This window comes from Drosophila grimshawi, unplaced genomic scaffold (assembly GCF_018153295.1).
Source record: "Drosophila grimshawi isolate 15287-2541.00 unplaced genomic scaffold, ASM1815329v1 contig_848, whole genome shotgun sequence".
NCBI lineage: Eukaryota > Metazoa > Arthropoda > Insecta > Diptera > Drosophilidae > Drosophila > Drosophila grimshawi.
This window is the reverse complement of record NW_025063692.1, coordinates 17978411-18002351: the sequence shown is the minus strand read 5'-3', so window position 1 is coordinate 18002351 and position 23941 is coordinate 17978411. Positions and strand designations below refer to the sequence as shown.

Genomic DNA, 23941 nt, shown 5'->3' with positions numbered 1-23941 from the left:
GTACCCCCTTCGTCATCCTTTGTGTAACGCTCTTGTAATGAAATCCGCGATGCTTGCCACTTTGTGTTGCATACTTTCAAGCGTCGACGTGCCAAGAGCAAGAGCAATAATCCAAAGATGAATGAAAAGTGTGAAAAATATTTGTGAAAATGCTTAAGTTGACTCGAATTTTAGGTATCCTGTCCAAAACAGGCAGCAGCAGCATCAGCGTGGGCTGGACGGGGGTGGGGCACACAGAGAAAAAAAGGGTTCAAAAAGGCAAAAACATGCACAGGAAATTGTGGCTAACGATGCCGTAGCAAAAGCAAAGCTGGAGGTGTGCCATAGGCTAGTAGGTTGCCAGGGTTATCAACTTATCAACACACAACACATAGACACACAACAGTGACACAGAGACAGAGACAGACACCTAACAAACTTTTGCTTTCAAGTTTAGTAACTGACAAATTCAGCGAAAAAGTGGGAAATGCTTGTTAAAATGCATCCGGTTGAGGGCTAATTGCACCATTGCTAGTTCAAAAATATATGTATGTGCCAAAAAGAAATATATAAATATATCTATTTTTTCTTTGAGAGTGCTGGACTGGATAGATACCCTGCTTTCTTTGGATTCTAAATTATTTCTAATATAAATTAGTAATAAGTTTGTTAATGGTCCTCATGGCCTCACAAACTTATAGTTGCTGATCACATTCAAACTTTGATGCTCCTTATCTACTCAACTTAAGAGCTCAATTATGAATTTATTTTGTATAATCAACTTGTATACTCCTTTCACACCTCCCTCATAATTACAGAGTATTCAAATGATGATAGAGAGTTTTTCTTAAACAATCCATCTTATGTTTTTTTATTCCAGAATGCCGTTCAAATGAATTTAGATGCCGCAATGGTGATTGCATTGATAACAGCAAACGTTGCGACAATGTCCCAGATTGTCTCGATGGCGATGATGAGGGCGACGATTGCCGTAAGTACATAGTTGAGACAAGATCTATCAGTACTATAGATACATACACACACACATACACTTATACACACACAAACATATGCACACTGTCTATACACATACACATACGTATCTTATTAGTAGACGTAACTCCAGTTAATTGGGGGCGTCAATGCGTTAACTAAGTTTGACTAAGTTTCTCGTGAGTAAGTCATTTAGATAATCGATAACCGCTACCAATACCGATACCGATAACTTATACAGTATACACAATCGGTCGTAAGCATAATAATAAGTTTGCTTTCGGTAACCTGTCCCCATAAGCCCAATGGATTAACTTGAGTTATTAACAACTAACCACTAACCACTAACCATATTATTTGCTCTCTCTCTCTCTCTATCTCTCTCTCTCTGATACTCACACACACTTGCTCGTGCTCTGTGCACGCAAAAACGGGCCAACTAAAACTAAAAACCGAACAAAAAAAAAATAAAAAACAAACAAAATAATCCCCCTACCGTAACTAACTTGCAACAGCCGCAAGCTGCAGCGACATGGAATATCAATGTCGCGACGGCAGTCGCTGCATCAGCGTCAGCCAGCAATGTGATGGCCAAGTCGATTGCAACGATGGCGACGATGAGGACCACTGCGATGGAAGTGAGTATCAATCACCTCACTCAATCAATCAATCAGATAATCACTCAATCAATCAAGCACAATTAACATTTGCTGATCTGCACGGAATTCAAAAGCTCAAGTTCAATAATCATTTAGTAGGAATAAATTCGCAACTTTCTTTCTCCAAGCCAGAAAGGAAACTGACAACTACAAAAATTTAGAAGTCAATTAAATTAATTTAGCTGCAGTCAAGAAGGAAAACACGAAGACTTAATGCTCTTGTAAAGTTTTCATTTATATATATAGTTTTCAGCCAATTTCATTTGTTGTAGTCAATAAGGAGAAACTGGAGGAATTTTCTATATTAAATAGAATTGTTTCTTCATCATTTCTGATCCACTTTTCTTTTCTTTTTTTTTTTTGATGAAGTAGCAAAGACTTGAACCGAATTTGTTGTAATGCATTTAACAATCTGACATTCCGTGGCTAGATCAGCATACATCAATCAATCAATCAATCAATAATTTGCTCATTACCTAACTCTCTTTCTCTCTCACACACACACACACTCTTTTTCTCTCTGTACCTCTCCGTCTCTCTTTTGTATTATTTGTTGTGCTGCCCAGTTGTGCCAAAGCTGCGCTTCACGTGCCCCAAGGGCAAATTCACCTGTCGCGATCTCAGCTGCATTTCGATTGTGCATCGTTGCGATGGACGCACCGATTGTCCGCACGATCGATCCGACGAGGAAGGCTGCCGTATGTCTTAACTGCACTCTCTCTCTCCCTCTCCCTCTCTCCCTCTCTCTCTCTCTCTCTCTCTCTCTCGTTGAGATTTGCAGTACACTGTCGTGTACACTCTCCTTATTTATAATTTGTTTATTCATGCTCCCTCTCTGACTCCGTTTGAAACATGCAGCCTGTCTGTACGACAAATGGCAATGCGATGATGGCACTTGCATTGCCAAGGAGCTGCTCTGCAATGGCAACATCGATTGCCCCGAGGATATATCCGATGAGCGCTATTGCGATGGTGAGTGTGTGTATCGATGTGTATCTGTGATTTCTCATTTCTGTTGCGAGTCTGAGTGTGAGTGTAAGTGCGAGTATGTGTGTGCTAGTAGTTGCTCAGGATGTGTATACAGGTAAGTTGTGGTCACACAACCACTCCCACTCCTACCTCCACTCCCACACTCCCTCGTTCTATCGATACACAACACTATTTCCCAGTTATCAATTCGAGCTGTGACAGCTGTCAAACGTTGATCAGCCTCAGCTCCGAGAGTGCAGCATTTCTCGATTTATATATGTATTTAATTCTACCACCACACTAGCTACAGCGCATAACTAACCCAATCATAGCCATTGTCATAGATAACCGATAACCGATAACATAACATTACATATTACACAAAATAACACACAGACACTTAACACTCAGGTGGCTACGATGCCGAGGAGTGTCGCCATAATCAGTTCCGCTGTAGGAACGGTGAGTGTATACCGATGCGTCAGGTGTGCGATAATATCTACGATTGTAGCGATTACACAGACGAGCAAGACTGCGGTAAGTCCTGTGTCTCGCATTGTTATCGATAATTGTGTCCGTATTATGAAATAAGCTCTTGTGTGTATTGCTTTCGGCGGCTCTTTGTGCTTTTCTTTTTTTTGGTAACTAGTTTGGTAACTTTTGGTGTCAGCGCAATTTTGCAAACGATTCTCTCTCTCCGTCTCTCTCTCTCTATTTATTTCCTGCTCAAACTCAGTATCTACCTGCGTCTCTTTCTCTCTCTCTCTCTCACTCTCTCTGTTGCTCCCCATCTCTGTGTTTCCTTTTTCATTTCGAGATGATATTTATCAAGTGCTTACGCGTCTTTGTTGTAGCTTGTTTGCGTGTCAACTGCCAACATTTTGATCTATTATTTAACAAGTTCAAATTTTATTTCTCTTCTTTCCAATTGTTCCAAAATCATTAAAACACAAAAACAAACTTCAACGTTTGTGGTTTTGGCTATCGAATGTCCAAAAACTAATCGAATAATTGCACGCTACAACAACTACAATCCAACTCCCGGAACAACAACAACAATTGGCTCAACTGCAAAATTTGCATGCAAAAAAAAAAACTTATAAACGAATAAAAATTAAAATCAAACTTAATGTCCAATCCATCCCCCAATAATCCCTATCCCCTATTCATAAACATCACCGGTTTCGCATGCGGACACAAACCCTTTTCCCGCCCAAAAATAAAAAAAAAAAAAAACAAAAAATGCGGCTAACAGATTTGAACGAAATCAATGAAAATCGCGATAGAGATAACGATTATTTCGATGGGGATGGCATTATACGAATTTATGCGGACCACCATAGACCCAAAATTGGCCGTCACAACGATAACGATAACAATATCCCTATATATGGGATCAACGAAGAGGATGCCAGAGAGTACGAACTATACCTGCCAAGCGAAAAATACGATAAGTCGAGTCAACAAAATCCGTGCACAAGCAGTCAGTTCAGATGCAACAACGGCGTTTGCATACCGAACCATCTGCGCTGCGATGGCTTCCACCACTGCAACGATATGAGCGACGAGGACAATTGTGACCACTATGTTCCGCCATTTACCACACGGCGACCCGTGACGCGTGCACCAACAACCATGAACTATCCGTGGCCAAGTGTGCCGCCCGCCTCACTGGAGCGCCAGACAACAAGCACCCCGCCAAGCCGGGTGACGGCAGCAACGCGTCCAACAACTAACCCAATCCAAATAACAACGAGAGGATATCCAGCGCGTAGGTTCCCTATGTATAAAGTAACGAACTAGCGAGTAACGAGTAACGAGTAGCGGGTAACTCATTGCGACGCATCGCTTAATGTTTGGGTAATAGACTAACGAGTAGCGTGTCACGAGCAACTCGTTGCGTTTTGCTTCGAATCGCTCAATGCTTGGGTATAACGAGCTATATAAATAACGAGTGGCAAGTAACGAGCTCCGTTGGCTCGCAACAAGTCACGATTAGCGTATTGCGAGTGGCGAGTGGCGAGTGGCGAGCAACGAGTCGACTTGCATCGCTCATTCCTTGGGTGCTAGTTTTGTGTAATTTGATGAGATGGGTCGGCCGCAGCAAATTGCATGCCATGTCTGTGACTCGTCCATTAAACATTGAAACTTACTTAAGATAAGCTCTCTCAAAAAACAACAACAACACACACAGACAAAATACACAGCACACATACACACATAGCCAACAAGTTATGCAAGTAAACCGATTAATTTAGCTCTTAATGTTACGTTATTTTAAAATATTTCCCTCATTCACTTTAATTTGTTTTTGTTCTATTATAATTGATATGCATACTCTCTCTCTCTAGCTCTGTATCTGTCCCTCATATACCCTCACTTACTGTTACTCTCTGTCTCTCTTTTTTTTCCTGTTATTTATGAACGTGCTCGCTCGTATTATTATAAATACATATATGCCTTGTTGTCTGCCAAACACCGACATCCCCCAACATCATCCACACAATTAAAAACAAAACAAAACAAAAACAAACAAAAAACACCAAATCAAACCAAACCAAACACCATTTAGCCAGCTCATCATCATCATCATCATCGTCACCATCATCGTCATCGCCATGGTCATCATCATCATTGCCAAGCAATTGCCTCGAAAACATTGAATTCGCGTGCCACAATCGCGATTGCATACCGATTGAGAGCGTCTGCGATGGCGAGCCCGACTGCGAGGAGCATGAGGATGAGGACTATTCGCTATGCAATTGCAGCAATGACAAGGTGAGTTCTGGCCCCATACACCCCCATACAACCATCCCATTACACACACACACACACATAATGACACCCAATCATGCCATACATATACAAACATGTGTATTCTCAGTACAAATGTGTGCGTGGAGGCGGTTGCATACCTAAAACTCAAGTCTGCGATGGCAAATCTCAGTGCCGCGATGGTAGCGATGAGAGCGCATGTCGTAAGTAGAACAATAATCACAACGATAATAACACTAACAACAACAAAAACAACAACAACAACAACAACAACTATAGCAGTCAATGAAAGTCTACCTTATCAATTCATATCTTTCTCCCCATGCATGCACTCCTCCATAGTCACACTTTACACTCACTCAATCTGGCACTCACAATTCTAGGCTGCAGTTCGATATGAATATGAATTACTTATCCACTAACCATTTCTAATATATTTACCGGGTATCTATAATATTTTTGAATTGAAGAAACGTATCTAATTTATTATCTGACACGTGCCCAACTTGAGTGTTCAGTTGCTTAAGTAATTCAACGATTTTAATATATATTTATATATTGTTTTGATTTATTTCGGATAGCTTGCGTAGTTACTATTTTAATCAATTAACTCGAACATACTAAAGTTTTGGCTTAAAGTTTGCTCATTAGCCAATTTGTGATCATTTCTAGATGTATATTATAATCTATAATTAATTTTGGTACAATTTAGGTTTTAGTTTTTTTTAGCTTATTGCTTTTTGCTATAAATGCACATCGCCAAATTCTTACCGCCCTCCCCTCCCCCCATGTTTTTCCCACACCTCTAAACTGCTAAAGGGTAGAACATTTAGTTTTTATGCCGCTAACTGATCTGTTTTCTCTTCTTCTTTTTTACACTCCATGATCTTTTCTGCAAAAAAAAAAAACCAAAAAAAAAAAAACCAAAAACCAAATTGAAATTATCCACGATCTGAACTGGGTAATATCGTCGTCTCTCTTTCGCTGTCTTCCTGTCTGTCTCTGTCTCTGTTTTGCTCTCTGTGACCCATGCTCAATGCTTGTGTACAACAACAACAACAACAACAACAACTACTACTACAACAATATCAACAAAAAACACCAACACCAACAACAACAAACATCCATCATACAATATCATCCAAAAACATCATACTTCAACATCAGACTTTCATGCCAAGTTCAATAAGAGCCGACCAATCGTCGAGTGCCTGAGCTTTCAATACCAATGCGGAGATGGGAGTTGCATTTCCGGCTACAAACGCTGCAACGGCATCACCGACTGCGCCGACGGCGCCGATGAGTACAACTGTCTGATCAATTACGACGATACGAACTATGGTAGATGCTCAATCCTCACAATCTGCGATAGATTTTGCAAAACTAACCTGAAAATGCATATACATATCTTATTAACTAAGTTATAGTTTATGGCTGGGCCAAGGGGGGTGGGGAGGGGGGTCGGGGTGTATTCAAGTTGTTCGTTTTGGCTTTTTGGGAGTATTTCATCATCTGACGCTGCATTTATTTTATATTTTATCATCTTTACATACCATGTATGCATATACCCATATACAACATCCAGACACTGACACAGACACAGACCCCGACAACGATCCATTGAATGAGTGCGATCTGTATAATTTTGAGTGTGACTTTGGCCAGTGTATACCCTTTGAGAAGAAATGCGACGGCTATGCGGACTGTGAAGATCAAACCGATGAGCTCGATTGTCCGGCCATGACAGGTAAACACAAACACTCATTTATTCGCTTACACCCCTTACTCACACACTCACACACACACACACTCACACGCATAACACATACACACACACTTGCTTGACTACTCTATTCAGAAATAAAACTAAACCCTAACCCCAAATAGATTTAGGGGCAAACTGAAGCCATGTTACTCACACTCTCACACTCACATTCACACTCACATTCACACGCATCAATCATGATCATTTTGCAGAGCATTGCCTAGAGCACGAGTTCGAGTGCGATGACTATTGCATACCACGCGATCAGCTGTGCAACGGTATCGTCAACTGCAACGATGGCAACGACGAGCGTAACTGTACTTATTGTCGCGAAGACGCCTATCTGTAAGACATGATACAACACCAAACACACACACACACACACAGCAAATACACACACACATACACACACACAATCGGTCGCATTTGATCGTTTTAACCTGATCCACTATCTTATCTTTTATGTACCCCACATACAATACACAACGCACCACACACACACACACACACGCACACACACACATACACACACGAACATCATCGTCATCGTCATCAACACCATATACACGATCACCATATGATTATCGCTCATTTGGCCAGCTGCAACACTGGCGATTGCATTGCATCCAAACTGCATTGCAATGGCATCGTTGACTGCTCCGATGCAAGCGATGAGCTCAACTGTGGTAAGCAGATAAGTACCTCAAAATACCCAATACCCCAAACACTTTCAACACAACTCTCCCAGTCCCACCCAGTACCAGCCTATACCGAAAATCAAGCACTGCAACTGTAGCTACATATATCGTAAAAATGGCATAATATTTTGGGTTATTATTATTATTAATTTGTTGTGCAGTTTCGAATTAGTAGTTTTCGATTTAGTATTTGTCTTTGTATTTTGGAATTGTAGCAATTTAATAGTTGTGATAGTTGTAATATTGCATTTTACAGTGTTTATTTTTTGATATTTTGTACATCTTTTTATTGATCTGTCACGTTTTGAAGGTAGCGTCTGTGCGCCCGATCAGATTGCCTGCAACGGCAACTGTCTCGATTCTTCGCTGCGATGCGATAATAAATTCGATTGCGACGATGGCATCGATGAGCTCGATTGCGAGGGTAACAATTGCATTCATTATACATTTACATATACATATATTATTAATACTATCCACAAGCACACAGCCACATTTTCCAACAAATGTATCAGCACTGATCATTTGTGGCAATCGAAAACTATCGATAACTATTTGTGCAGCTAAAGCTCTCAGCTTGCACTGATTTCGCTCACTTCCTTAGACTGCTACTATTTATTTTTTTGCAATGCCAGCACTTATTTATTAAACATCGATAATTATGCAAAATGATATCGAAATTTGTTTACAGTAGCTTGAATAGAGCTCCTCCTATTTCGCATTGCCTGCGCTCTTTTTAACTATTCAACGATGCCTTCGAAAACTTTAATTTCTGCATTGCTCTCATTTCACTTGCACTTGCACTTGCACTCGCTCTCTCTCTCTCTCTCTCTCTCTTTTCTCTCTCTCTCTCTCTCTCTCTCTCTCGGTCTGTCTCTCTTTTTGCCTTTATTTTTGTCTTTTACTTCACTCAGTCACAATCATTTTGCAGAATTTTTTAATGCTCATGCGTTTTTTTTATGTTTGTTATTTTTGTCGTTTTGTTCTCTTTTGGCTTAATAACAACATATACACAAACAAACAAACAAACACACACACAAACACACACTCACATATACAACAACAACAACAAAAGACATCACAGCTGGCAGCAACCATTTTAGAAATACCACAACAATTATAGGGTGCCAATTGTGGCAATGGCAATGCGCGAACTCTGAATGCATTAACGCTGTTCTTGTGTGTAACAAACAAGCCGATTGCCAGGACAAATCGGATGAACTGCCCAAAAATTGCTTGGGACGGGGTAACGATATATACACGATTCCATTCAAACCGCCCACTACACTCAACTCTACCAAAGCACTGCCCCCAAACAACATCCTCCCCAATAAAAAAAAAAAAAAATAAATCCGTCCAAACCCACTCCGAAAACTACCAAAACCAAACTTACCCAACCCACAGATTTAAGTACATAGTTTGTAAGTTAGACTCTAAGCATTCCGATTACCGTGATAATCATGTCAGACAGGTTTGTAATTGTTATATTTATAATATATACTTACTAAGTGAGGTTGTGTTTATATGCTTGAAAGCGCCGCTTTAATGATCTCGACTACTGCCATAACAAGCGTTGCTCATTTCGTTCTCTTGTCTCTCTTTCTTGTTACGCTAAAAACAAACAAAACAAAACAAACCAAAACCATCATCAACACCAACACACGCGCATTAACGTTATCAATAATCGGCTATCGATAACGATATCAACATGCATACATCAACATAAATATCGCATGCAATCGCAATGGCAATCGCAATCGCAATCATAGCCACCATTCGCTTAACGGCCAAAGATTGCAGCCAGGATCAATTCTTTTGCGATGATTCATGCTTCGATCGTTCGATACGCTGCAATGGTCATTATGAATGTACCGACCGCAGCGATGAGCATGACTGCCACACCACGCATCACACACGTCATCCATACTATCCACCACTGCCCTGTCCACAGCATGCATGCCCCAGTGGCAGGTGTTACACGGAAAGCGAACGCTGCGATGGCCATCGTCATTGCGAAGACAACTCCGATGAGGCGAACTGTAAGTTATACCTTAATGCTCCCAACTCGTATTACCCACTTACCCAAAACAAGCTCACACACACACACACTCTCACTCATTTCACACTCACACAGACAAGTGAGACACACGGAACAAAAACTAAAAGTTTTTACTAAAAAGAAATCCGTAGTGGGGATTCAATAAGCCACATTTGATTGTGAGGATCTCACTCGAAAACGAACAATCAAAAATACATTTAAGTAGAGGCTTAAATGTGGTTGATATATTACTATCGCACACTTGCAGAGTATATGTATAATCGATATAGCCATATTCAACTGTCTATCCGAATTTGATCAAGGGTTACTTAGGATTTGCTTCTGCTATTTGTTGACTGTATACAGCTGCCAACCATATCTTAAAGCATCTTATCTTGTAGCAGGCCACTAGTGAAGTACTAAGTAACTGTAACACAACATCTATATATTTAGCAAAGAGATATAATTTAGTTTTGAGTGCTACAAAATGTCAAAGATTTTCATTCGAATAAGATTGCCGTATCGTACATAATCTCTCTGCAAGGGTCTGCAGTCTTCGGCCGAAGTCCGAATATCTATATTGATTGCAATGGGAGCACAGTATTTCAGTATTTGTAGGAACCGAAACTTTTCATTTCTCATATGGCACAGGCACTTTAAGTTTGCTGTTGATGTACTCTCGTACTCGTACTCCAATATGTATGTATATGTATGTATGCACTTTGATTAGTGTTTTCGGTTGCTTTACACTTGTTTTCTCTCTCGCAGTGTCTCTCACTCTCTCACTTGCTCACATTGTCCCCTTTTTGTGAACCTTTTTTATAAATACATGCAATGCGCCTATGCATATTATTGTTCTCTATTTTCAATATCTCTCACGTATTTCTTTTTTTTTTACGCTTTTATCAAACCCCTTGCTAAATTGCACAAACAAAAAAAAAAAAACAAAACATAAATGAAATTAAATCTGAATACAGGTACTCAATGCAAGGATAGCGAGTTTTTCTGTTACGATCGACAGTTTTGCATAAATGCAACACAGCACTGCGACGGCTTCTACGACTGCAAAGACTTTTCCGATGAACAGAACTGTATTGGTTAATAAGTTTTTCAGCAAATTATTCTCACTTTAAATTTTACTTGTTTAGCAACCACCGCCTCAGTAAAATTTGTAGCATTTTCACAAGTTTTGTTGTGAAAGCGCTGCTCAAAGTAGTTAGTTCTATTTCTGTATACATATATAAATATATATACTTATATGTAAACATATATATATATATATATATATATAAATTTATAGAATGTAGTTTTATATTTATGTTTAGCATTGCATCCTAAGTTTTTATTTAAGCCAGTTGCATGCTATCTGGAAGAAAAAAAAGATGAAACCTAGTACAAGTTTAAGTCAGATACCCAGATTCCTTAAAGTTACACATGTCTATGCACCCTTCAGATTAATTTGGTTCTTATGATTACTCCAATCAAAAAAAAAAAAACAAAAAAATATAATAATAATTATTATAATAATCGATTTATATAATATTTGTTTTTACCTAGCCTTCAACTCCGTACAGCAGTAGCATACTCTATATATCTAAATACAACTCGGTTCACTAATTGCTGCTTCTTAAATCCCTCGCAGGCTGCGCCCGTGATCAGTTCCGCTGTCGCGATGGCGACTGTGTGCCCCTGGACGCCGTTTGCGATAATTACGCACACTGTTCGGATGGATCCGATGAGGAGAACTGCAACCCGATGCAATGCCAGGCAAACCAATTCCGCTGCCGGAACGGACAGTGCGTGAGCTCAGCGATGCGTTGCGACCGCAGAACCGATTGTCAGGACAGCTCTGATGAGCAAGATTGTGGTAAGTAGCCAGAGTTGGCAGAGTTGTTCAGTTATAGTCAGCATTAGCTGCACACATCTACTCACCACATCTACATCCACATCCACATCCATACCATCATTGATCATCGATCGGTGATTGACATAAGGTCATCAACATACAGCTAGCAGCAGCAGTAGACCCGCATCGATAGCCCCAACAACAACAACAACCACAACAAGTGCAACAAGTGCGACAACAACCACAATGCCGTTGGTGCCACTGCGCATAATCTGTCCATCGACGACGTTCCGGTGTGAGAATGGTCCTTGCATATCGCTCGGATCGCGCTGTAATGGCGTTATCGATTGTCCGTACGATGCCAGCGATGAGCTCGATTGCGCGCCCATCACTAACGAGATCGATAGTAAGTGGTTATCGAACCGAAAACCCCACACTCCCTCCAGCAAAACGGTGTCAGCACAAACCCCACCAGCAACAACAACCATCGTAACTTTACCAATCAAGTAACCTAAGTAGCTACTAAAAGGCTAGATCAGGCGTCAGGGTTATTGCTCATATATATTGTATATAATGATCTATAATAGTAAATGTGCGACAATGTACAAATGTACACATTATCTAATGCTCGAATATATTGTTCTCTTTTTCACAGCATCCGATCCGCCGCAGTCTGGACGCAGCCAGCTGAACCTGAAGACCTATCCCAGTAGCCAGATCATTAAAGAAAGTGAGTATTCAGTTAGTATTCCGAGTCCCTTTTGTGTTTGGTTTGTTCCAAGAAGCGAGATGTCCACGAGTACTAAAGCTGAGAGTACGCCTTGCAATAGATACAACGACTGATAACTGTTATCGATAAACAATGTCAACAGCTTAATATATGTTATCGATTGCTCGAAAACCACTTTGACTTTGATCGAAAAATATCTCTCTTGCAAGGCCCTACTGCAGCTTTGATCAAATTCGAAGATCGTTTCGATTTTTGTTGTTGTTTTCTTTCCTTTTGTTCTTTGTATTTGTTTAATATGTTTACTCGACTCAACATAATGTTCTACCATTACTTTTAATGCTTAACCCAACCAAAAATGACATAACCCCATAAATTAAATACCTGCAGGATATATTAGGGAGGGTAAGTTGACCTAACTACTCACTATATTAAAGTAGTTGACACTCGTCTCGCCCTACCGCTGCACCACTGCACCACAGCAATTGGCAACCGGTTCCGGAGTTGTACATTCTTGTCGAAATTATACTGGCTGCTCAGCACCCACCTGCTACAAACCTTTCAAAAATCCCAATCCCAAAAAAAAAACAAAACACATGAAAATATTAGCACACAACGATTGTATGATAGTCCCAACTAGATCCAGTAATTTGCTCGCAATACTCCCAAAATGTATATCTATTCCATCCATATGCTTGAATAATGTGTCTTGTGGCATGCACAGGTCGCGAGGTCATCTTCCGTTGTCGTGACGAGGGTCCAGCCCGTGCCAAGGTCAAGTGGTCACGTCCCGGCGGTCGTCCCTTGCCCGTTGGCTTTTCCGATAAGGGTGGACGCCTGGAAATACCTAACATTCGCGTAAGTTCAAGCATTACTCTTGTCATAATATCATAAGAATACTCCAACTTTGAACTACACTTCTTCTAGGTGGAGGACTCTGGCACTTATATATGCGAAGCCGTTGGCTATCCAGCCTACGTTGAGGGTCAACAAGTCACCGTCAACCTGAATGTGGAACGCTGTAAGTGGATAGATTGTATAGCGGTTATAGTTCCTTCTATGATTATGATTGGGTAATTAATCAATAATCGGTCTCCCTCCTGCTACTCATCATCATGGACGCAGCTTGGGGAGAGCACAAATACGAGGAGCCCAAATCGAATCGAATCAAGTATGGCACCGTGCCGCATATTGATCTCGAGTTCTTTGGCCTTGGTAAACGTGCAGCATTTACTAATCTTCCACTTTAGAGCTGGCTTAGGTCTAATCCACAGATCTCTTTTTATACATAATAAGTATCCGCCCATCCCACATCTCACCGGAGGTACCCACTCGGTACCTTCTAGTGTGTACCTCTAGTCTCTAACCACTTGTAGATACCAAATACAGGGATATTCTCTGTATGTGCCTAGAATACCTATTAGCTTCACAATTTATCTCAATTTTACTAGTTTGCCGTACGGGTGGGCGCTCTAGTTGTGGGCCCACCGGGGTTGCCTTCTAAGTTTTACAACAATGTATATATTTCAAGGTTTTCGAAATTTCTTATATTGAAAGCATGCAATTATATAGAGTATATAGAGTTGTCTATTGATATTTGACCGCATTCAGCTCATTTAGTCTTGCCAATGATTACTTTCAATCTAATATCTCAATATCTTTCTAAATCCAAAATGCCGCCATGGCTTTTGAATTGGTAAGCGGACTTTCGCAGGCCTAATAATGTACTCCATTGAGAGCTCTACTTAACAATGGCAACTGCTGACGTATTTTTGACCATTCCACACAGTTAATAATGCTGAATACGATCGGCCACCGTCAGCGTGCAGCGCGTACCAGGCCACCTGCATGAATGGTGAATGCATCGACAAGTCGAAAATCTGCGATGGTTATCCAGACTGCTCGGACAACTCGGATGAGCACAGCTGCAGCCAGGGACGCCGATGCCAGCCAAATCAGTTCCTGTGCAGGAACTCCAAATGCGTGGAGCGCACCTGGCGCTGCGACGGCGAAGACGATTGCGGTGACAATTCCGATGAGCAGTCTTGCGATCCGGAGCCAAATGGTGCACCCTGCCGTTACAATGAGTTCCAATGCTCCAGCGGGCATTGCATACCCAAGAGTTTCCAGTGCGACAAGTTGAACGATTGTCGCGATGGCAGTGATGAGTTCGGTTGCAGTAAGTATTATTTATTAATCCATATATTAACTATTCGACACAATTTGAAATTAATTTGTCTCAAATGGAAAATTGTTTAAAAAAGAGTGAGGTGCTTGACAATAAGTAGCAAATGCTAATATTAATGTTAAGAAGAAAGGTAGAGTAAAACACACTACAACATTTTGATATTCAATTTACAGTATCACCCAATCCCATACGTCCACCACCACCGCTGGAAACGCTGATGGAGGGTCAGTCCTTGAATTTGACATGCACAGCAACTGGTGTGCCGGTGCCGACGATTGTGTGGCGCCTGAATTGGGGCCATGTGCCCGACAAGTGTATATCGAAAAGCGCGGGCGGACGTGGCGATCTCTATTGCCCGAACATGCAGTATCAAGATAGCGGCGCCTACTCTTGCGAGATAATTAATACGATCGGCACCCACTTCGTAATCCCCGATACGATTGTGACAGTGATTCCCGAACGCAATCAATTCTGTCCCGCCGGCTTCTTCAATATGCTGGCTCGTTCCCGTGACGATTGCATCAAGTGCTTCTGCTTTGGAGTCGCTAGCGCGTGCGAGAGTGCCAATCTCTTCACTTATGCCATACAGCCGCCAATTATATCGCATCGTGTGGTCAGCGTCGATCTAAGTCCCTATCAACAGATCGTGATCAATGAGGTGCCCTCACAAAATTTGGTCAACTTGAACCATGGCTTACAATTCCGTGCCTCCGACGTGCAATACAATAGTCGGGAGGCACCCTATTTGGCCCTGCCCAGCGATTACATGGGCAATCAACTGAAGTCCTACGGTGGCCACCTCAAGTACGAGATCAACTATATGGGCAGTGGAAGTCCAGTCTCTGGACCAGATGTCATAATCACCGGCAACGGTTTCATTCTCACCTATGCCGTACGCACCCAGCCCAATCTGGCCAACAATGTGGACATCAGCTTTATGCCGGGCAACTGGCTGAAGCCCGACGGGCGTAAGGCGACACGCGAGGAGCTCATGATGATACTGGCCAATGTGGACAATATTCTGATCCGTCTCGGCTACATTTCGATGGCTCGCGAAGTGGAGGTTGTTCACATTGCAATGGATTCGGCAGGCACATCCGATCAAGGCCTGGGCAGCGCCTCCCTCGTCGAGAAGTGCAACTGCCCGCCCGGCTATGTTGGCGACTCCTGTGAGACCTGCGCCCCCGGCTATGTGCGCCAGCCCGGCGGAGCCTGGCTGGGTCGCTGTGTGCCGTTCGTTGCAGAGCCCTGCCCAGTCGGCACCTATGGTGATCCGCGTCGAGGCATCCAATGCCGTGACTGTCCGTGCCCGCACAGCGGCAGCAACAACTTTGCCAATGGCTGCCAACTCAGTCCCGACGGCGACGTCATCTGCAATTGCTATGAGGGCTATGTGGGACGACGTTGCGAAAGCTGCGCCGCCGGCTATCAGGGCAATCCATTGGTGCCTGGCGGCTCTTGCCACAAGACACCGGAATCGATGTGCAACGTTGAAGGCACCTACAATCATTACAGCAACGGTACGTGCCAATGCAAGGATCTCGTCATGGGCGATCGCTGCGACACTTGTGCACCAAAGAGCTTCCATCTGAACTCGTTCACGTACACTGGCTGCATTGAGTGCTTCTGCAGTGGTTGGATGGCGGACTGTACGAGCACTTCGTGGTATCGCGACCAGATCAGCAGCAGCTTCGGCCGTTCCAGTGCCCCGCACGGCTTCACGCTGGTCCGTGATTACACACGGCCCACGCCACAGGCGGTGCCATTCAATACGTTGTCCAATGCGATTAGCTTCTCATCCGATTCGGACTACAGTGCGGACACTCTGTACTGGAGCCTGCCCGCCCAGTTTCTGGGCAACAAGCTGACCGCCTATGGCGGCAGACTCAACTACACGCTTAGCTACAGTCCACTGCCCGGTGGTCAGATGTCGCGCAACAATGCACCCGATGTTGTCATCAAGAGCGGCGAAGATCTCACACTCATCCATTATCGCAAGTCATCTGTTAGTCCCAGCACATCCAGCTCGTATGCCGTGCCCATTGTTGAGAGCGCCTGGCAGCGCAGCGATGGCCAAGTCATAAATCGGCCGCATCTGTTGATGGCACTCAGCAAGATCGATGCCATCTATATTAAGGCGACGTATACGACCGGTACCATGGAAGGCTCGCTCAAGCATGTCGCCTTGGACATTGCCAGTGCCAACAATCAGGGCACTCCGCGTGCCTATGAAGTGGAGGAGTGCCGCTGCCCAGTGGGCTACATTGGACTCTCCTGCGAACGGTGCGCCCCCGGCTTCAAGCGCAATCCCGAGGAGGGCCTCTATCTGGGTGCGTGCGAGCAGTGCACTTGCAATGGCCATTCCAGCCAATGTGAAGCAGAGACGGGCGAGTGTCTGGTAAGTAGCACATCTGCATTCATAAGCCAAAAAATGAAATTTAGGGACAAAAACACTTGCGAGATTTTTGAATGCTTTGTCTAATTATTTATGGTGACCAACCCTTAACAGAACTGCGGCGACAACACCGAGGGAGAGAACTGCGAACGCTGTGCACCCGGTTATGTGGGAGATGCAACAAGTGGCACACCCTACGATTGCCAGCCGAGCAGTGATAATTCACGGCTGCCGGACATACCGGACACGGAGTCGGACGATCGGCATGACTGCTACTGGTGCAACGCCGATGGAACCGAGAATTGTGTGAACAACAGATGCATGTGCAAGGTGAATGTGGTTGGCAATCGCTGTGATCAGTGTCGGGATGGTACTTTCGGTCTGTCCCGTGACCATATGTCTGGTTGCAGTGAGTGCTTCTGCTCCGGCCAGGCGAACCAGTGCCGACCCGCATCGCTTTACCGCCAGCTGATTGCCATTGATTTCATTAGCAACAAGGCGCTGATCACCGACGATTTCGGCGAGCAGATGGAGATGGATGATAGGAATCTGATGGTGGACTTACCCAATAATATGTATACGTACAACTTTAACTCATACAACCAAATATTGGAGTCTGCGCGGTAATGTTCAGGGCAATCAGCTGAATGCCTATGGCGGCCTTTTGAACTACACTCTGACCACCAAATCCTTTGGCCAATATATGCCCGGTCACGATGTCATTCTCATTGGCAATGGCATGCGTCTGATGTGGTCCCGTCCGGCCGAGTTGTCCAATTCGGATGAGTATAGTGTCCGCCTCAGCGAGGATGATAATTGGCAGCGTTTAGAACGTGGCAGTGCTGTTAGCGCAACCCGCCACGACATCCTCAGCCTGCTGACCAACGTTGAGCATCTGCTGATTCGTGCCACACCCAAAATACCCACAACTCGCACCTCCATACTCGATGTGACATGGGAGCTGGCCGTGGAGCGCGCTGAGCCCGGAGCCGTGCATACCGTCGACATTGAGCAGTGCCAGTGCCCGTCTGCCTACACGGGCAATTCGTGCGAGAATTGCGCCCCATTGCATTATCGGGATGAGAGCGGTCAGTGCCGTACCTGTCCCTGCCAGGAGGAGAACACCCAGAGCTGTGGTCTAGGCAACAGCGGCTATGTGGAGTGCCAGTGCAAGCCACGTTTCACTGGCGATCGTTGCCAGGACATCGGTGAGTAACGACTACTGCCTCGTCCCACATATGGCGTGTAATATGATAGCAATAACATCAACCAATCAGTCCGGATCGACTTAAGTCCTTAGTTTGGGATCTAAATGGGCACCAAACTTTAGCCATATACAAAGCCCTTGCCAAAACCCAAATCCACCAATGATTCATGAACGCTTCCCTCAGTTCTCTCTTTTTCTATCCATTTTCCCTATTCATATAGGTGTTCATCTATTGATCTCCACCTTGATTTAAGCTAGCTACTTTCTCCCTCTCGTTCGATCTATCTTTCAATCATATTTTATACAATTTTCAACAAATCTCTCAACTTTATTTTTTTTCACCACAACACCACCCACAAAAAAAAAAATAACATACAAAAATCATGTATCCGACAAATAAATACGAAATCATCACAACAAAACATCCAATCCATCCACATTCTAGACACATCTCGCATTATTGAAGAGCCGCCCAAGATATGCGATATAAGCATGGGATTCTGTTGCAACGGCTTTCGGTTCGATATTGAGCCCAACGAGACAATATCGTACAATGACACACTGCTGATTTATAAGGGCAACAGAATTATAGGAAATATTACCAAACTGCGCTACGGCTGCCACCTGCGAGGTTCGCCAATCATCAATCAATCAAACAATCAAACAAAGCAAACCAGCAAACCAACAAACAAACACAACAAACAACTACCGTTCTCTGTCTCTATTTTATCGCTCTCTATATGTATATATATATATATATATTCATATATATATACTATATATACCATATATATATATATATATATATATATCCCTCTTATTCATTATTGCTGTTGTGAACTACTCGTACACTGCAAACCTAGAAACCCATCCACCAACTAGTCAAATCAATCAATTAGCTCGCATATATATATTTATATATATATATATATATATATGTACATATATATATATATTTATGTAGATATATGTGTATGTATTTAGTATGTTCAATGTGTTTACATATTCATCTCTCCGACATTCGTTTCCTAATATTTCTCTCTCTGTCTATATCTCTGTCTCTCTTTTTAAATTTTTTTTTTTTAAGTTTTTCATTTTCGATTTAAAGATAAATTAAAAAAAAAACATCCACATTTTTACAACAAAAAAACTGTACTGTAACTTTAAACTTTTTTTCCAATTTCACCTCATTCAAAACAAAAAAAAATTATAATAATTATAACAATAATTGTTGGCAAGTGCGGAGCTGCCAACATTTCCCTCTTTTCCTTCCTGTGTGTTCCCTCTTTCTGTGTTTCTCTCTGTGTATACACTGTTTGTTGTAGGCTATCCCTCTCTCCAATTGTGTTTCACACTTTCACAGAGCGAACCAAAAGCTCAGTCGCTCGGCGATATTTCGGTGCTAAACTAAACACAATCTGAAGTCTCGATTTAAACTCTATGTTGTTGTTTACTTTGTTTTCGTTGTCTTGTCTACTATATATATTTACATATATATACATATATATAATAGTATAGTTTATATATATATATAGAGCACCTCTTCAAAAAGTAATTTGTTTGTGTACAAAGAAAAGAAATACTCTATGTGTCTCATCGCTATGCTATGTATTCATAGATGGATAACTCTGTGTATAAAATTATATATACTCGTACAGTAGGAAAAAAAAAAAAAGAACTTTGGATACTCTCTAGAACTTGCTGTCGCTGTCACGTAGTCGATTTTAAACTTAAATACTTGTACTACTAACCCCAAAAACCCGATTTTAGCGGACCCACCCTTGCCTCTTCCCTGCCCTTTTTTACGTACCATGCACTTGTTGAGTTGAGAACCCGCTCTCACTTGCTGGACAACTCAATAATATCTCATACTATATAGTATAGTATCTACATTTGTGTGTCGAATCTATTGTAGTCCTTTGAGCTGGCCTAATGCTGTGACAAAAGCACTCACAGCCATAGCTGGCAACTCTCTGCTATTACCTGTATGTAGTAGTTGGTGGCTAAAACTATTCGTACTTGGAAGAACCCCATATCCCAAAACCCAACTCTAGCCCAATCCACAATCCCAATCCCCCCCCCCCACCAATCACGTTAATAAGCCGCAACCGTGTCACTAATACAATTGTAATTGAGTTGAATTTGCTAACCGTTAAGTGCGTATTGGTCTGGAGTCTAATCCATATATATATATAAAATTCTACATCAATCAGACAATGGCATGCCGGATCCATCCATCGATCAACCCGATAATATACGCACCCAGATCGTCGTGTCGATATCGAAGCCACAAATCACCATATTGCCAGTGGGCGGATCTATGTCCCTGCGCTGCAGCGGTCGCATGATGTGGAACAATGTAGGTCTTTGCACATTTAAGATTGGATACAGTTGATCAGCATATATTTATTTTGCTCTGTAGGATCCGGTCTATGTCAGCTGGTCCAAGATGGGCAGCCGACTACCCAATACTGCGGAAATCGAGGGCGGTGTCCTTAATTTGTATAATCTGCAAATCTACGACTCTGGCGTCTATATCTGTCAAGCAATGAACAACCAGACTCTGCGCGTCTTCAAGGATGAGGTCTCCATCACCATATCAAGTAAGTGCACGTATTCCAGCTATGCAAAAGCAAAAAACTTAAACTAATCTTTCTAAACAAATTCAAATGCGGCATTCGCCTCAAGGATATTCTGAAGAAATGTTGGCTCGCTATGGTAGCTATTGAATACCTATTTTCCTCTACAACACTTTATAGTTGTTTCAATTTTAATTTTGCACTGCAATATTTATTTGGATTTTCAAATTTGTATTACTTGCGACCAGGAAGTTAATTGAATAATAATAATAATCGAATAGAAGTAGAATTTCCATTTATCGATTCTTTAAGGAGTTTTCACTAACAAAAACAGAAAGTTTCATGATATTGTAAGTTAATGTTGGAGGTTTTCTGACAGAACTTTAAGAGTAACCCATGCGAAATTTTTTTAATTAGAATTATACATATTTAAAAGTGTTAATACAGTCCAAGATTCATTTGCATACAAATATGGCCGATGATTTTGTTTTTGCCATCGCTTACCGTGTATTTATTAAAAATAAAAAATACAAAAAGGAAAAAAAACATTTTCAGATAACTATGTGAAAATTGTTTTGTTTTTTTTTTTTTGTAAATGATTATTTACAGTGTCAGTGTTTAACTATTTATACGGTTTTCTAACGCCTTCGTGTCTCTCCCTCTCTCGCTCTCTCTCTCTCTCTCTCTCTCTCTAGATCAATCGCAACGCTCGCCAGCTCAGATCGTCAATCTGCCCAGCACGGTGACCTTTGATGAGTATCAGCCGAGCGAGATTACCTGCGAGGTGGAGGGCAATCCAACGCCAACAATCACATGGACGCATGTCGATGCACAGGGAGATGGACGGACTAGAACGGATGGCAATCGCTTGATATTCGAATTGCCACGCAAATCGGATGAGGGACGCTACCGCTGCCAGGTGCAGAACCAGTACGGAGCGGACGAGAAATACGTGGACGTCTATGTGAGGGGTAATGCACCGCAGCCGGCACCAGTGCGAGAGCGCGTCTTTATTCAGCCGGAGGATTATAATGGCAAGGCTGGGGATACGGTAACCTTCAATTGTCACTCCACCAGCGGTGCCCAGCTGCGCTACGAGTGGCTGCACAATGGCCGTCCATTGAGTTCGCAGCAGCAGCGCAACGTAATCATCGCTGGCGATATGCTCGAGATTCGCGATGCCAGCGCCAGTGACTCTGGTGTTTACACGTGCATCGGCATTGATCTGCGCACACGTCGCAATTACACGGAGGAGGCACGCGTCTACATTGAGCAGCACCAGTTGCCGCCACCTGTCACCGGGTAGGCGAACCATTATCGCTGGCAAAGCCAACAATCGTTTCTTAACAATCCCAAACGTTTTGCAATCCATTTTTCAGCATTAAGCCACATATAATGCGACTCACCGAGAAGGCCTCCATCGATCAGGGCACTGACTATAGCATTACATGCGAATCCAGCGGCTCACCCTATCCCAGCATCCAATGGATGAAGGACGGTGAATCGATGCCATCCAATGTCCATATTACCGGCAATGTTATGCGCATCATCAATGCTCGTCCAGAAAATCGCGGCTATTACTCGTGTACGGCCGAAAATCCATACGGATCAGATCATTCCAGCGTTCTTATCGACGTTGAACGTAAGTTTACTGATCTTTGCTTAATATATATATATATATATATATATTTATATGTATATGGTACAATTTACTATTTGATATATGTATATAACATCCAGATATATTCAACATCGGTGTTCACCATCATCTCGTTTTTCTATAGATTTCAGCATATTCAAAGCATATTCAAGAGCTTTTAGAATTAAATAAATATATAGAAAACTAGCTGAGCTTTCAAACTAAGTCTTCACGGTTAGCGTATAAACGGTTTTATTCGATCTTGAGCTTTTTCTTTGTAAGAGCTTTTAAGCTCCACTTTTCTGCACATATAAACGTATAGTTTGTGCTGTTTGGCATCATTCTTAAGCATACTATTTTAATAGATATCCAAGCTTTTGAAACGATCCATTTGAGTTATACAAAGCTGTAGAATCCATAGTGAACACGAGATGATGAACGAATACGGAAAATGGAAAGAATTTTAGGTGCATAACATTTCTCTTTGCTCTATTTCTTCCTGTTGCTTTCCACACAATGCTAAAAACAAAAACAAAAAAACATATATTGGTAACGTAAATTGATGAATTTTGCTGAATTCTTAATTCCATTAACTATATAATAAATATTTTTTGATAAATGCATAAATTTTGAATAATCGCATTTGATATTTCGAATTTATGGTTATGCAATGCAAGTGCACAAGAACGGAGTCGGTAATAAGACAGGTCCGCACTGTCTGATCCTAATACTAATCTGTACAACCACCATAATTTACTTGCTTGCAGCTCGGGAGGCTCCGAGCGTTGATATAACACCAGCGGTCCCAATGACATTCACAGTCAAGCAACAGGGATACCTTTACTGTGTTGCCCAAGGCATACCCGTACCGACGGTGCAGTGGCGCCGCATCGATGGCAAACCACTCACACCCCGACACATGATAAACGAAGAGAATGCCGGCTATGTAATGTGAGTAAATGCATCCATGTACCCATCCAAATCATTCTCCTAATACCTATCTGTCCCTTCTATCGATAGCATTCACGACATTGAAATTAATGATGCTGGTGATTACGAGTGCGTTGCCGAGAATTCCGTTGGTCGCTCTACCGGCATCGCAACGATCCGTGTTGTTGAGCCACCAGTCGTTACTCTCAATCCGAACACGCAAGTGATGAGTTACACCGAGGGCGATGAGGTGCACATCAGCTGTATCGCCAGCGGCGTACCCAATCCCGCCGTCCAGTGGGACACCAATCAGCCGATCAGTCTATCAAGTCGGGGCCAGAATATCGCCTATCTGGACATCAATCGTGTCACGCACAACGATGCCAGAATATACACCTGTTCAGCCACAAATGAAGCGGGCAGCGACCAGGCCAGCATTCGCATCGAAGTCCAACCCAAGCGCGGCGATATCGGTGACGGTGAGTGTAAAATACAGTCCAGTTCAAGAATTCATTGTACGCCACTTAAAATGGATCGAAAAAGGATAGCAAGAT

At 42.5% G+C, this 23941-nt stretch overlaps 1 protein-coding gene across 1 annotated transcript in view; it reads left to right on the top strand.

The window, feature by feature from the left end:
• The window catches only part of LOC6564659 (basement membrane-specific heparan sulfate proteoglycan core protein), a 63794-nt gene that overhangs the window by 24386 nt on the left and 15467 nt on the right, over positions 1-23941 (top strand). Inside the window, 23 exon segments of the mRNA XM_043216315.1 lie at positions 860-970; positions 1488-1610; positions 3012-3137; positions 3856-4371; positions 6961-7122; positions 7353-7485; positions 7741-7826; positions 9608-9877; positions 11519-11743; positions 12378-12452; positions 12840-12854; positions 13174-13307; positions 13377-13470; positions 14239-14628; positions 14811-17035; positions 17147-17631; positions 17633-18240; positions 20453-20598; positions 20662-20842; positions 21514-22120; positions 22198-22460; positions 23225-23408; positions 23478-23866. Of these exon segments, the coding sequence (XP_043072250.1) occupies positions 860-970; positions 1488-1610; positions 3012-3137; positions 3856-4371; positions 6961-7122; positions 7353-7485; positions 7741-7826; positions 9608-9877; positions 11519-11743; positions 12378-12452; positions 12840-12854; positions 13174-13307; positions 13377-13470; positions 14239-14628; positions 14811-17035; positions 17147-17631; positions 17633-18240; positions 20453-20598; positions 20662-20842; positions 21514-22120; positions 22198-22460; positions 23225-23408; positions 23478-23866 (7548 nt within the window).